At 36.4% G+C, this 12,064-nt stretch overlaps 1 protein-coding gene across 4 annotated transcripts in view; it reads left to right on the top strand.

Moving 5' to 3' along the window:
- Satb1 (SATB homeobox 1) overlaps window positions 1-12,064 on the top strand; it is a 75,933-nt gene that overhangs the window by 39,971 nt on the left and 23,898 nt on the right. For all 4 annotated transcript variants that reach the window (XM_076842791.1, XM_076842760.1, XM_076842738.1 and 1 more), the window contains exon 9: window positions 6,115-6,270. In XM_076842791.1, coding sequence (XP_076698906.1) covers window positions 6,115-6,270 — 156 coding nt within the window. The remainder of the gene's footprint in view (window positions 1-6,114; window positions 6,271-12,064) is intronic.

The raw sequence follows: 12,064 nt of genomic DNA, 5'->3' as shown, positions 1-12,064 counted from the left end.
ACTTCTTTTCATATATGCTTAAGATACAATGGGGATAGTTTTCCCATATATATGTATAAAGACATTGTTTTCTGTGGTAAGTTGGGATAGGAAAAAATATATAATTTCTTTTGATGTGAATTACTGAGCTACCCTTACCTGCATTTGTTTGTTCCCAAGAAGGGTGGAAATCAAACCAAAGTATGTAGATACTACTAATTATTTTTAGTGGAATTCTTTCAAAGAATATGTTTTTATTAATGTAGTATTATTGGCAATCTAACCAAATTCTGAAATGATTATCTGATATATGTACATATGTTCCATGTTATTTCACAGCTATAACGTAAATCTTTAAGGTATGCTGTTTTCCTCAGGGAGAATCCTTTTGCATTACTTAATGTTATTGTAATAAAACTCACTACCAGTGTGTTCACATTTTACCCTTTAACGGTGATTCAATGAATTAAATTTTAAGATATTCTTGAAATATTAAAGGAATTATTACTGCAAAATGAGTACTTTGGATTTGGGGAAAACATGCTAAGTTGAAATCGAATGCTTAAGCTGGAACCAATAGACCACACAAATAAAAGTGGTTTTAAAAATATGCTAATTACAAGTGACTAAAATGGAAAGAACAAAATGGAGGAAACCACAGATACACAAACAGATTACAAGACTGTGCCTTCTTTAATTATATATTTTGCTGGAGAAGAGTTTGTGTGAAATCACCGTACATTTCATTTCCCCTAAAATGAAGAGATTTGAAACAAATCTTTGACTTGAGTTGATTGACCTGAACTCTGATTTCTTTCTATAAAGAATTGTGAGTCAAAGGGAGAGAGGCCCTTAGTGACTCAGGGAAGGCCCAGACTACCTGTAGGCCTGAAAAAACTGATTGTCAGCAGCTCTTTGTAAGGTATAGGTCACACCTGAACCTGACTTCGGAATGCCCTTAGGCAAGACCTGATCAAACAATCGAACTCTAGAATTTGAATTCTAAGTTATCTTCAAGGAGGGATTGCTCTGGCTAGGGGAATCCAAATAGCTTCTAGGAGTACCCCACCTGAGAAGACTTAGATCAGACTCAGGAAACAACAGAGCTCTTGACCAGCCCTGCCCAGGTTCAGGCCCTCCTCTGCACACCTGTCCCTTGTCCTCCAGTGGCAGCAGCCTTGCCATGGGCTTTACCCGCAGCCTGTGGCAGTAACCTCTAGGCCAGACATGTTTGCTGAAAGCATTTTTTCACAATTTCCATGCTTTAATTCAAGGAGTAAGAATACCGTGCACTTGATAATGGTTCACAGTTTTCTAAGCACCTTCATATACATTAATTCATGAAATCCTCAAATCAGCCTTTTGCTAGGAGAAAAATGAGAAACCCAAGTGTAAGGTTTAATTAAAGTTTTCAAATGCCCTATCAAGTCTCATCCTTTCCTCTGCTGCAAGCTACCTCCTCAAAATACAAACAAACTTATGTAAGAAAGGGGAAAATGGAACTTGAGGGCTCTGTTTTGTCCTAGGGGATGAGAAGGTGTATTGTTAGAGTAGGAAGAGGAACACATGTGAAAACATTGTTCTGAGAAAATAAATGAGATATCTGACAAATGATCCACATGGGAAAACTTTGAATAATGTCATTTCTGGAATTATGAAGATAGTACCCTTTCCAAACTATGGTCATAAGAAAATACCTGGGAAAACCCAGTCCCCTCAAAGTTTCCTGGTCCTAAAGGTTTCTTTTCTGACTATGCTTTGCAGATTTTCCTAATGAGTTTATTAGAGGAAGTTTATTAATAATAATTAATGATTATTTTCTCAGAATGATTTGTTCTACAGAACAGATTAGTTTTAAGTTGATGATTTCTACCTTAGGTATGCTTATTCTGGTTTTATTTGTGTAGTTTTATACATATGAGTTTTGGAGTTAAATTAATTTTGCAGTTTTATTTTCCATAAGGACTGTTTGAAAGTATATAATTATCAAGTTAAAACTGGTATATGAATTATATATTTTTTTCTTTTTTTTAACATCTCATGTAATTCTTTAGCTTATCATGTAAAGTATGATATTTCATAACAGTGCTTTTAGAAAATGATCAAATTTCATATAAGGAATATATAATTAACCTGGTAGCTACACCATTAGCATTTCTTTACAACAAATACCTCTCAAATATAATGAAACATACATTCATCTTAATTTCAGGTTCAATTACAGGTATGAACTTAACACTTGATAAAAGTTTTATTTGTTATGGATCCCTTGGGAAACATTAAGATCCCACTTAGGTGCTTATAAAATGCTTCTCATCAATAGTCATCTTTTAAAAAGCTATAAGTCTTCAGAAGTCTGTTTGGAAAGTAATTAGTATTGTTCCTATGAAAGAAAAAGAGTCCAAAAAGATCAAAACATGATACCAAAGACAGTATTAATATAAAAATATGAGTGTGAGGACTATTTTCCGGCACTAATAAGCATGCTACAGGATAACATGTTTCTGACACAGTATTACTAAGAAAACATTTGTAGTTTGAATATCTTAGAAAATAAATTCAAGTTGGATTTTGAACATTACGTTTTTAAACTCATGAGCTTCTGAAACTCAAACGTTAATGAGCTAGATTTAGCAAATGCCCATCAAAAAGCAGGCCCCCCATCTTTTAATAAGTTAAGGATTTTTCGAAGTAAAGAAAGCCCAAGAGCAACATGGACTCTCCATAACTCCATAGTCTCTAAGATAAGCACTTACGCCAGACAAACATAAGATTTCATCCTTGAGCTGTGGACAAATCACTTCACCTCTGTTAAAAGAGAATTTTTTCAATTTTAAAATGGGGGGATCCTAATACCTACTCTGGTCTGTTATATAGATTAAGCAGTTAAGATATATTATCAGAATGCCCAGCACATAATAACTGACTAATAAATGTTCCCAGCCATTATTATCGTAATTATTAAAAGTACATAAAACTTTAACTTTTGTGTATGTGAGAGCAAAAGTGCTTGCAGGCAGTTCCTCACGCATCAAAGAGCAGTAGCACTTTCACCAGTCAAGACCAAAGTGGAGTTCATTTTGTGCGAAGTATGATTCGCGGGTTTAAGCACGGTAAAATTTTCATGGAAAATTTGTGTTCTATATGATTTTAGTACAATAAAAAGCAGACCTTAGTACTGCACCCTGTCCCCACCAGGGAGGGTAAATAGTAGAAGCTCCCATTCTTAACTACTTCCCTGGCGCCGCTGTAATAATGGAGTAGTACACGCTACCTTGATAAAAGCTATTCAGAAGGCAACTGCATTTATTTCACCTCCTGTGCTATTTGCGGAGAAGAGCTGAAGAGTAGTTTGTTTTGCCTGGAATGAACTACTTTATGAATTTTAATGTGTGATATAATATTAAAAGCTAAACCAGGATTAAAGAAGACTTTTTTTTTGTACTGAGCTAAAATAGTACTTAGTAGAGTGAGGTATAAAAGATTTTTGTTTCCATTTTTACCTGGGGAGAAATTCAGTCTTCATATTTTGAAAAGCTGTCCAACTCAGTTCCCCTTCAGCAATAGCTTCTGTTTGGGGGGAAAAATTATGATTCCAGAATTCTAATAGCTTATCTATGATAAGATACATATCTGGGCCAACAAGAAGTTAAAAAAGATCTCTTCTAAATATTTTTTAAATAAGTAATACAGACAGAGACTTTCTAACTTTATATTTTTTATAAAGTTTTAACCTCACATTCTTTTTATAAACAATGTTTCATATGTACTTGTTTTCTATATTTGTTTTGATTTGATTGTGTTGGCTGTTAGGAAATGATTATTTGATTTTTTTAAAAAATAATTTTGAAATCTTGCAATTTCTAACAATTTTTAACAATTTTTAGTGCAAGTTATAACCACTTTATAAAAAGTGCATTAACCCAAGGAATTTTTAGAAACAGTATATTACAGGTTTGAAGTAAAATGATTATAGCCCACTTCAAAGACAAATTCTCAAGTGTAATTTTTACAAAAGAATGAAAATTATTTTAAAAACAAACCAAAACACTGATTCCAAAGCCTGCTCTTCCTAAGTATTGCTAACCAGATTGCTACTAAGAAACCATTTCTTCGTAGGCACTGGACTTTGTGCCCCCACTTCTATAACATCCAATTTTCAAAGCAATTGAAATGGCTTTTCTTTCCTCTTTCATTTAAGCAGTGAGAAAAATAGGTATTAAAAGGGACCCTGTGGGTTGCCTAAACCTTATCCCTCTGCCTCAAAGCAAGACCACCCCAGAGCAAAGTTTTGAATCTCACCAAAGCAACTTTGTAAGCAATTTATGGTAATGCGTTAACTCTTCTAGCTCCTAAAGTAGTGTTTAGCAGATTATTGCTTCAAAGCCTTGTGTGCTTTCTTGGAGGCCCCTAGTCGTTAATGGACCTCTGTGAGGGTCCTTGCTTACCATAAGTCCCAGAGTTGGAAAGGGGTCTCTGGAGACCCAGCCTGGACCCATGCTGTTCTGTTACCAGGTAATAGTTGAAAGGTGGCAGTGAGGCCCAGGCAGTGGGTCACCTGTTCCGCCTCACCTGCTATGTCCTCTTCATGCCTGTTGTCCAGCCTTTCCACACCCTTACCCTCTCCATGCCTAGAGGAAGTAATGTCATGGTGGAAGAATCTACCTCCTCAAGAAAAGTCATAGGTGAATTATTTCGTAAACAGGCTAGAAGTTAGGAGGATTCAGAAAGCACATTTTATACACCAATTTTTAAAAAATGTGGAAAAAAAGTACATTTCAGAGGGTACTTACATTTAGTTCCTTGAGAAGTAAATATCTGGGGATGACCTCTGTTCCTCTTTTCATGCCAAATATTTTGGGGATCTGGTAATAGAAACCTGGACGTCTTACAGGTTGACTAGAGATGTGTGTCATTCAAAGCCCAAAAAATAAAATAAAAATTTTAAAAATCATCCATTTATCCTAAAATATACTTCATTTTATATTTTCCGTAGTATATGTAAGAATTTGTTCAAGATGGCATGAATTTAGAGGATAGAAACCTGGGTTCTGTAAAGGACACTGAGAAGTGAGGTCTTTGGTTATTTGGTTGGGAGAAAACATGGTTCTACATCTGTAGGAATTTTTTGCTTTATATGTTCAGTGAAAATTCAGCTGCATAATTCCTATGTAAAGTTTCAAAGCTGGTTCATGTAACCACATAAGAAAATTTGGAGTTAGAAAAACAGTCCTGTCAATAAATTTTGAGGTTGGGATTTGATTTTTCTCCCTAAAATTGTGTGGCATTTTTTCCGGCTGATACCTGTTTATCATTATTATCTGAGGCACTGATATAAGTTTTTTCACTGTACTAATGTATTTGTGAAGTCACTGATTATATATTTTGTGTAACTTACAGTAATGTTCTGTGAAATGTTGTGAAACATTTTCTTATTGTCTAGTTCCACAAGTCAAAAGGAAATAGTTATATACAAGGGTGCCAGGAAAAGATGAAATAATTACACAGAACAGCTTGGACATGCACGTGTGAAATGCAACCAGCCTTTATGATAATTAAGCAAGGCACTCTACCTGTTTCATGGATGGATAGAAGATTTAAATATGCAGTTCTGCAAATGGCTTTGTTATGGAAGATTTTTAAAATGAAACATAAGAGGAAAAGGCATAAAGAAGAGTCTAAAATTAAAAAGGCCATAGTATATAATAGCTATTAGTGATGCAGTTGTCTATTAGGCATCGGGTACGCAGTGAAGATACCGCAATGTGCATTATGATTTTAATTGTGAATTTCCTTTGTTAGGATTGCAATGGAAGGTAATTGGGAGACAATTAGTTTAGGGGTTTCAAGTCTTTGAAACTATTCTGTTTTCCAGCAAACTTACTTTATGGCATTATAATTCCTGGTTGTCAGCTGGCAGTTGCTGTCACATTACAGATGCAATCACCTGTGACAATGTGACTTCCTTAACTTAAGCAATCTGATCTCAGGGCAATAACTAATGTTGAATGACTGCACTGTTGATCACCTTGATCATAAAAGGAGCAACAGTGTCCAGTTTGGATGCCGAGCCTGAGATGCTTCAAAACAATTTGGCCACTGAAAAATGACAGCCATGTTCAAAATGTTTTGTAGGTGAAAACAGCTACTATTGCCACTGAGAGGAATGGGAAACCAGAGAACAATACCATGAACATTAATGCTTCCATTTATGATGAGATTCAGCAGGAAATGAAGCGCGCTAAAGTGTCCCAAGCACTGTTTGCAAAGGTTGCGGCAACCAAAAGCCAGGTAAGAGCCTCTATTAGGCATCGAGAATGTTTATCTGTGATGCCTGTGGAATATTCATTAACAGAGGTGTCTATTTTCAATGCGAACTTGCACCACCAAGAGGTCAGTCTCCAGGAATTATGTACAGAGCTCTGAGATGAAACTGTGTTCAGATATAGTTTATGTTTGCTTGGTTTTGTTTCCTCCAAGTCATTCCTAGGATAAGGATTTCTCTGTCAATCCCTGAGTCAGTTTATCGTGGCTTTCAGAGGAATATCGTAATGATGGGAAGTTTCTTGGTCCAGTTCATTGTAGTAGAATCATTCACTTACTACTGTTTCATTATTACTCAGATGACCTTGATATTATATTCTGCCAATACTAGAGCAAAAGTTACACAGTTTGTTTTGTTCCACTCGGCTGTCTACAACTATTAGGTGCACTTATTAAAACAAACTGCACACATCTTTACATATTAATGATTTTAGTTTTTCTGTAGATTTATACACAATCCCCAAATTGAATTACAATTAGAAAATTTGTTCAATTCTGATGAGTTGGAACTGAACAGACTTGAATTGGAAGAGTTGCAAATCTCTACAAAACAAGATAAAAACAAAAAGACTGTGTTGCCTTTTGTCAGTGTACTGTCGCATATTGATAATTTTTGCTCATCTGTAAGAACAAATTCACAATTGTCTGCAAATGCTTCTCCAAAGCCCAGAATACTTTTTAAAGGACCAGAACTTTCTTCCCCTTTACAAAGGACTTGATAACAGCGTCAAGGTGAGATTTAGAGGCAACCAAGGGCTCCAGGTGAGATTTAAACAACTTGAAATTTTACACAAGTATATTTTTATTATCACTAATGAACCCTCTTTTATATAACACCCCAGCTTGTTAATATGTGGTTAAAATATATACTTCTGGGAGTATTTACAATATAACGTATTTATAATACAGTACCTTTTTAACCTTTCCTAAAATCTTACTCTATTGACGTTATTAGCGGTACTTAGTGGGAGTTTTGGTTTTAAAAAATGTTGTTCTTGTTTAAGTTATAGGCTGGATGAAACACTTAAGGGATATCTTGGAAATGTTATATAAAAATGATTAAACTCAAGCTGTGGACTGTAAAAATTATAGCTTTATAGGCCACATGCCTGCCTACCCTTCAATCACTGTCAAAGTGATAATTTCTACAATAATATGTTTCTTTTATTGTGAGATTCTAAACATCAAGTGCTGTTTAAACATTAAACTGAATTGTTTATGTTAGTGCTGTACTCAGCGTGTCATACATCAGGCCACCGTAATCTCTCATGGAATGTAAAATTCTGTCATGAATCATGGCTTGTATATCGGAAATTACTGTAATTTTGATTGGAAATTACAGGGCTCTTGAAATGTTTCTAATTATGATAGAATGTTAGAGCCGCTTCAAACCTGTGTGCTTCTTCAGATGTCTTCATTTACATGCCAAGGCTATGCATTAAGGAGAAGTGTCCTGTTCTCACTTCACCCACCCTCCCTGCACATTCTTGTTTTGACTATTTAGTCTAATTATGATGAGGATCTCTTATTTAAATATATATTATCTTGCCTTTCTTTCTGAGTCTACATCTTTTTATTTTCCCCCTGACCTGTTCAATTACCAAGAATAATAGACTTCAGTCCTACAAGGGCCACACACTTTTCCCAAATCTCCGAACTGGAGAAACTACACTTGTATTATAATAATCAGGTCAGCCTTAAAACAAAACAAACAAAAATTAATACTAAAGCTATTCAATACATATCAGTTAGTTGGTCCTTGTCATCTGTCATTAAATTCAAATCTACCCCTTCCTTGTGTCCTTTCTGACTGTAGCCTATCTCCCTATGGTTAACAGCCTCTTTGCTACCTGTGACCTGATTCTTTAAAACGACGCTCTAGATTCTCCACCCCTGGACCGAATTACTGATTTTGGAACAATTCAGAAGGTGGTGGCAGTTGGCTAATACTAGGGAGCTTTTAAACATCCTTGCTCTTTGTTCCTGCCCTTGTAGATCCTCCTCAGCTGCTATTTCAGCAATGTCAGTGGGCAGCTTCTAAGCATCTGCCATGGTGGCCTATTTCCCAAGACCCCCCGCCCCCAAACTTGTAGCTGATCTCCTTCTGGTTGACTAATAATTCAGATTGCAGGCTTTGAAAGGAAGTGAACTGTTAACTTTCATTCCCTTTTCAGTAGTTATTCCTCATTTTTAATGGATTCTAACTTCCTACTTTGGGGATTTTTCTCTTAGCTGTTCAATTTAGGTGTCAGTACTACTCTCTTTATGAAAACATGTACAAGGATTGATGAGTATCAAGACAGCCCCCAAAACAGTTTGGTAGCAGGAAATCTGATTAATAAGGAAAGGTGGTCATTTACTTAGGTTCTATTCTTCTCCCATGATGTCATGTGAAGGAAACAAAAACCAACCAATCAACCAGCAAACAAATCTGCTTCAAATTGGACTGGCCTTTTTCATGTTCAGAATTTGTACCTTCTAAAGAAGTTACTCATACCTCAGGTATATGTGCCAGGGCTTGTCATAGTGCAGTGCTCCCCAAAGATCCAGTGTGTGAAGCGAGCAGTACCAGGGACACATCATCTCAGCCCATCTCCCTCCATCTGCTTCTGTGTCTCCCCTGGTTGTCTGGGTTGGCCTCGCAGTCAGCACCTCTTTCAAGCTAGACCCTATCCTGCAATTACATATTATCTACATTTAATTTAGTAACCCTGTGAGCTACTGTTATTTTCTTCTGTTTCTGCATAAGGGTCTCTGAGCTAATAAATAGTAGCACCAACTCCAAATTGCACCTCTCCTACTGTTTTCCTGAGTGTTCAAGGCAGTTTCCTTACTGAAGTCCCACCCTGTCCTGGAAGTGAGGAATTAGGGACACTGGACTGGTTCATCATAGAAGCCATGTAGGCTTTCCTTTCTTCATTGGCTCATTCATGGACTCTTGGAATCCAGGCTTTTTCATGCCCAATGGAGGTGAATGTGTGAGCTGTAAGAGTCACGAGAGGCTGGCTGTGGTCTAGGCTGTGTCCCTGGCGCCATGATATTGCAAGATTATTTAACTCTATCGAGCCCGAGGTTCTTTTAACACGGGAGGAGGTCACATACTACAATGTATGCAGAAGAGCTTTTAAATTATACAGCACTGTACACAAATGGATAACATTTCATAATGTGCTAAGTAAGAGGTTCCATACTCTTCGTGGATAAGAGTGATTTATTTATCATGTATTTATGTATCTCAAATACCTTCCATTTTAAAAGGTAAGGCACACTCTGCTGTGACTAATGCACAGAATATTTTCAGTAAAAGAAACTCGCGTAGGTTCCATCATTTCACATGTATTATATTATCTCTTCTCTTCAATGAATAATAGAAATGAGATTGTTTTTAACTCTAATAGAAATGTCTGAATAAAATATGCAAGTAAAAACTGAAGGTAGGCTACTTTCTGTGCTTGGTTAGGAAAGCAGGCTAATGCAAACTTTAAAAAGATGATATGCTTTAAACATAATGTGAATAGCTACAAATGAATACACTTTATATTCTGGGTATTCAAATAAGCAGCAGTTTTTCCAAGTGAATCATATTGGAATTTTATCAAACATTTAGTCTGATAACATTCAAATAATTATGAGAGCAGAATTTGCTAATTTTACTGTTTAAAAAAAATAGTTGATTTGGGTAATAACCATTACGGTATCAAGGTTCAGTTACTGTTCATTGGTTATAGTGTTTTCATATGGGAGATGGAAATGGAATTTTTTCCTTAATAGTGGCAGATGTTGGAATCTAATTTTATTCCACAGCAAACCCCTTGAGAGCTCTGAGACTTAAGGTGTGTGTCCAGCAAGGGGACATTAGCAGCGCCGTAGGCCTTGCCTTGTACGTCGAATTGTTACATTGATTTTCATGTTTGCCGAAGTGCAGTTTGCAGATACAGTCGTGTGGCAAGGGGTAAAGGGCTTTCGCAGAGCAGCACTACAGCACGACTTGTATTTAGAAAACGACTCCTCTCTCGTGTTTTATTGAACAGGGTATTTCTTTTGGGTAAAGGAACTAGACGATGAAAATTTTATTTGACTGAATATACTTTCAGTATAATCTTTAGCAATCTCTGAGAGTTATAGGACTCTGGCCACTACAACTTCAGCTAGATCCATAGGCATGGTTTTTAACATACAGAGAGAGAGAGAGAGAGAGAGAGAAGAATAAAGAGGATTTCAAACTCTGCAAAAATTGCACAACTGGTATAAGAAACCAAATCAAGTAAAATGTTTTTCTTTCTTCCATCTCCTTTTTAGACACTTTTGTCTTTAAGGTTCACAGCCTCTACAATGAGCAAGAGAGGGGAGGTCAGGAGGAAGAGAGAACCAGTGCTCCTTGGCTTCAGAGGCTTAAAAAAAGAAAGAAAACATCATTCTCACTTTTAGTTTTGGAAATTCTTAAATGATGACTGGAATGAATTAAATGCAAGTGAATACATGTCACAAACCAGTGAGGCTAGGAACAGGGCTTTAAAAAAAAAAAAAATGTTGTTTTTATTTCCAGGAATTGGAATCTATAGTGACAGAATCAGGTGTAAAATCTCTGGTGACACTATATCCTATATTCCAGCAAGTTAGGTAGGGAAGGCATCTTTTATTTGTTAGAGTTAACTTATACTTCACGAAAGCCACAGTCTGATACTGTGTGCTGATTCATTCTTTTGGAATGTAAGTGCGACAGACTTTGCTGCAACAGGAGCTCACCTGTGTAGCCTTCTATTTAAGGCACACAGGCAGCCCTGCAGACTTGAGTGTCACTGTTTCTGTTATTCCTGGTGCCTCATCCTTCTGTAGCAGTCTGTGAGAAGATGTTTACAGTGTGTCCTCAGAGCCCCTTGTCTTGGGCACAGGACGTTTTCTTCAGCCAGGGTCTGAAGAGAGAACTAACTGCACCTTTACCCTTTACATATTCTCCATCTAGTCCTTCCGAAAAAAAAAAAAAAAAAAAAAAAAGCTGAGCAGAAGAGACCCTGGACAGGTATAGCTTACATCTCCCTAGATGGGTTTGGGTGAGGAAGAAGGGGCAAAGGGAATATTTGTAGGGAGTATTAGGAGAAAAGTAGACACCCCAGAATGAAGGCCCTGCATCTCACATCTCAGTCATCTTCCCACATGAAGTTTGACATACATTTTTGGAAACTCCTGTGCTGTATTCTTGAATGAGAAGAAGGTGGAATTCATGGGTCTCCTATTTAAGATGTTCCGCATTAGCAACCATTGCTGACACTCTCTTATGTCTACGTGGTGGGAATTCATATGAATTTTAGTTTTCTGAAATGCTGACCTATCTTAGTATTTAAATACCAAACAGGACCATTGAAATTAATGGCTTTAAGTATACTCTGGTAGTCTGAAGGTACCTGATTATATGTTACATATTTTTAAAGATCTGGTTAAAATTTATGGTTCTGAATGCGAGCTCTTTTCAGATTTTGGTATTCTAAAAATAAGCATATAATTTCGTAAATCTAGGGTTTTATCTAGAGGGTCATAATTATTAAATAGAACACTTAGTTGCCTATTATATTTTGGCTGGAAATTGATGTACAAAGGTAGTTTGTCTCCCTTACACTTGATGTTACCACCACTTTAACAAGTGGAACAAAAGATCTTTGGCTGTCTTGTTGCGGCTTTCAAATAATTTAAATTTTTTACTTTTCCCCTCTAAACTTAAAGTTGATTAACTGAAAGCCATAAATACATTTTCTTCTTCGACTCA

The sequence above is a fragment of the Callospermophilus lateralis genome, chromosome 1, assembly GCF_048772815.1.
Source record: "Callospermophilus lateralis isolate mCalLat2 chromosome 1, mCalLat2.hap1, whole genome shotgun sequence".
Classification (NCBI taxonomy): Eukaryota; Metazoa; Chordata; class Mammalia; order Rodentia; family Sciuridae; genus Callospermophilus; species Callospermophilus lateralis.
The sequence above is the reverse complement of the archived record's forward strand: the minus strand, read 5'-3'. Positions and strand labels throughout refer to the sequence as shown.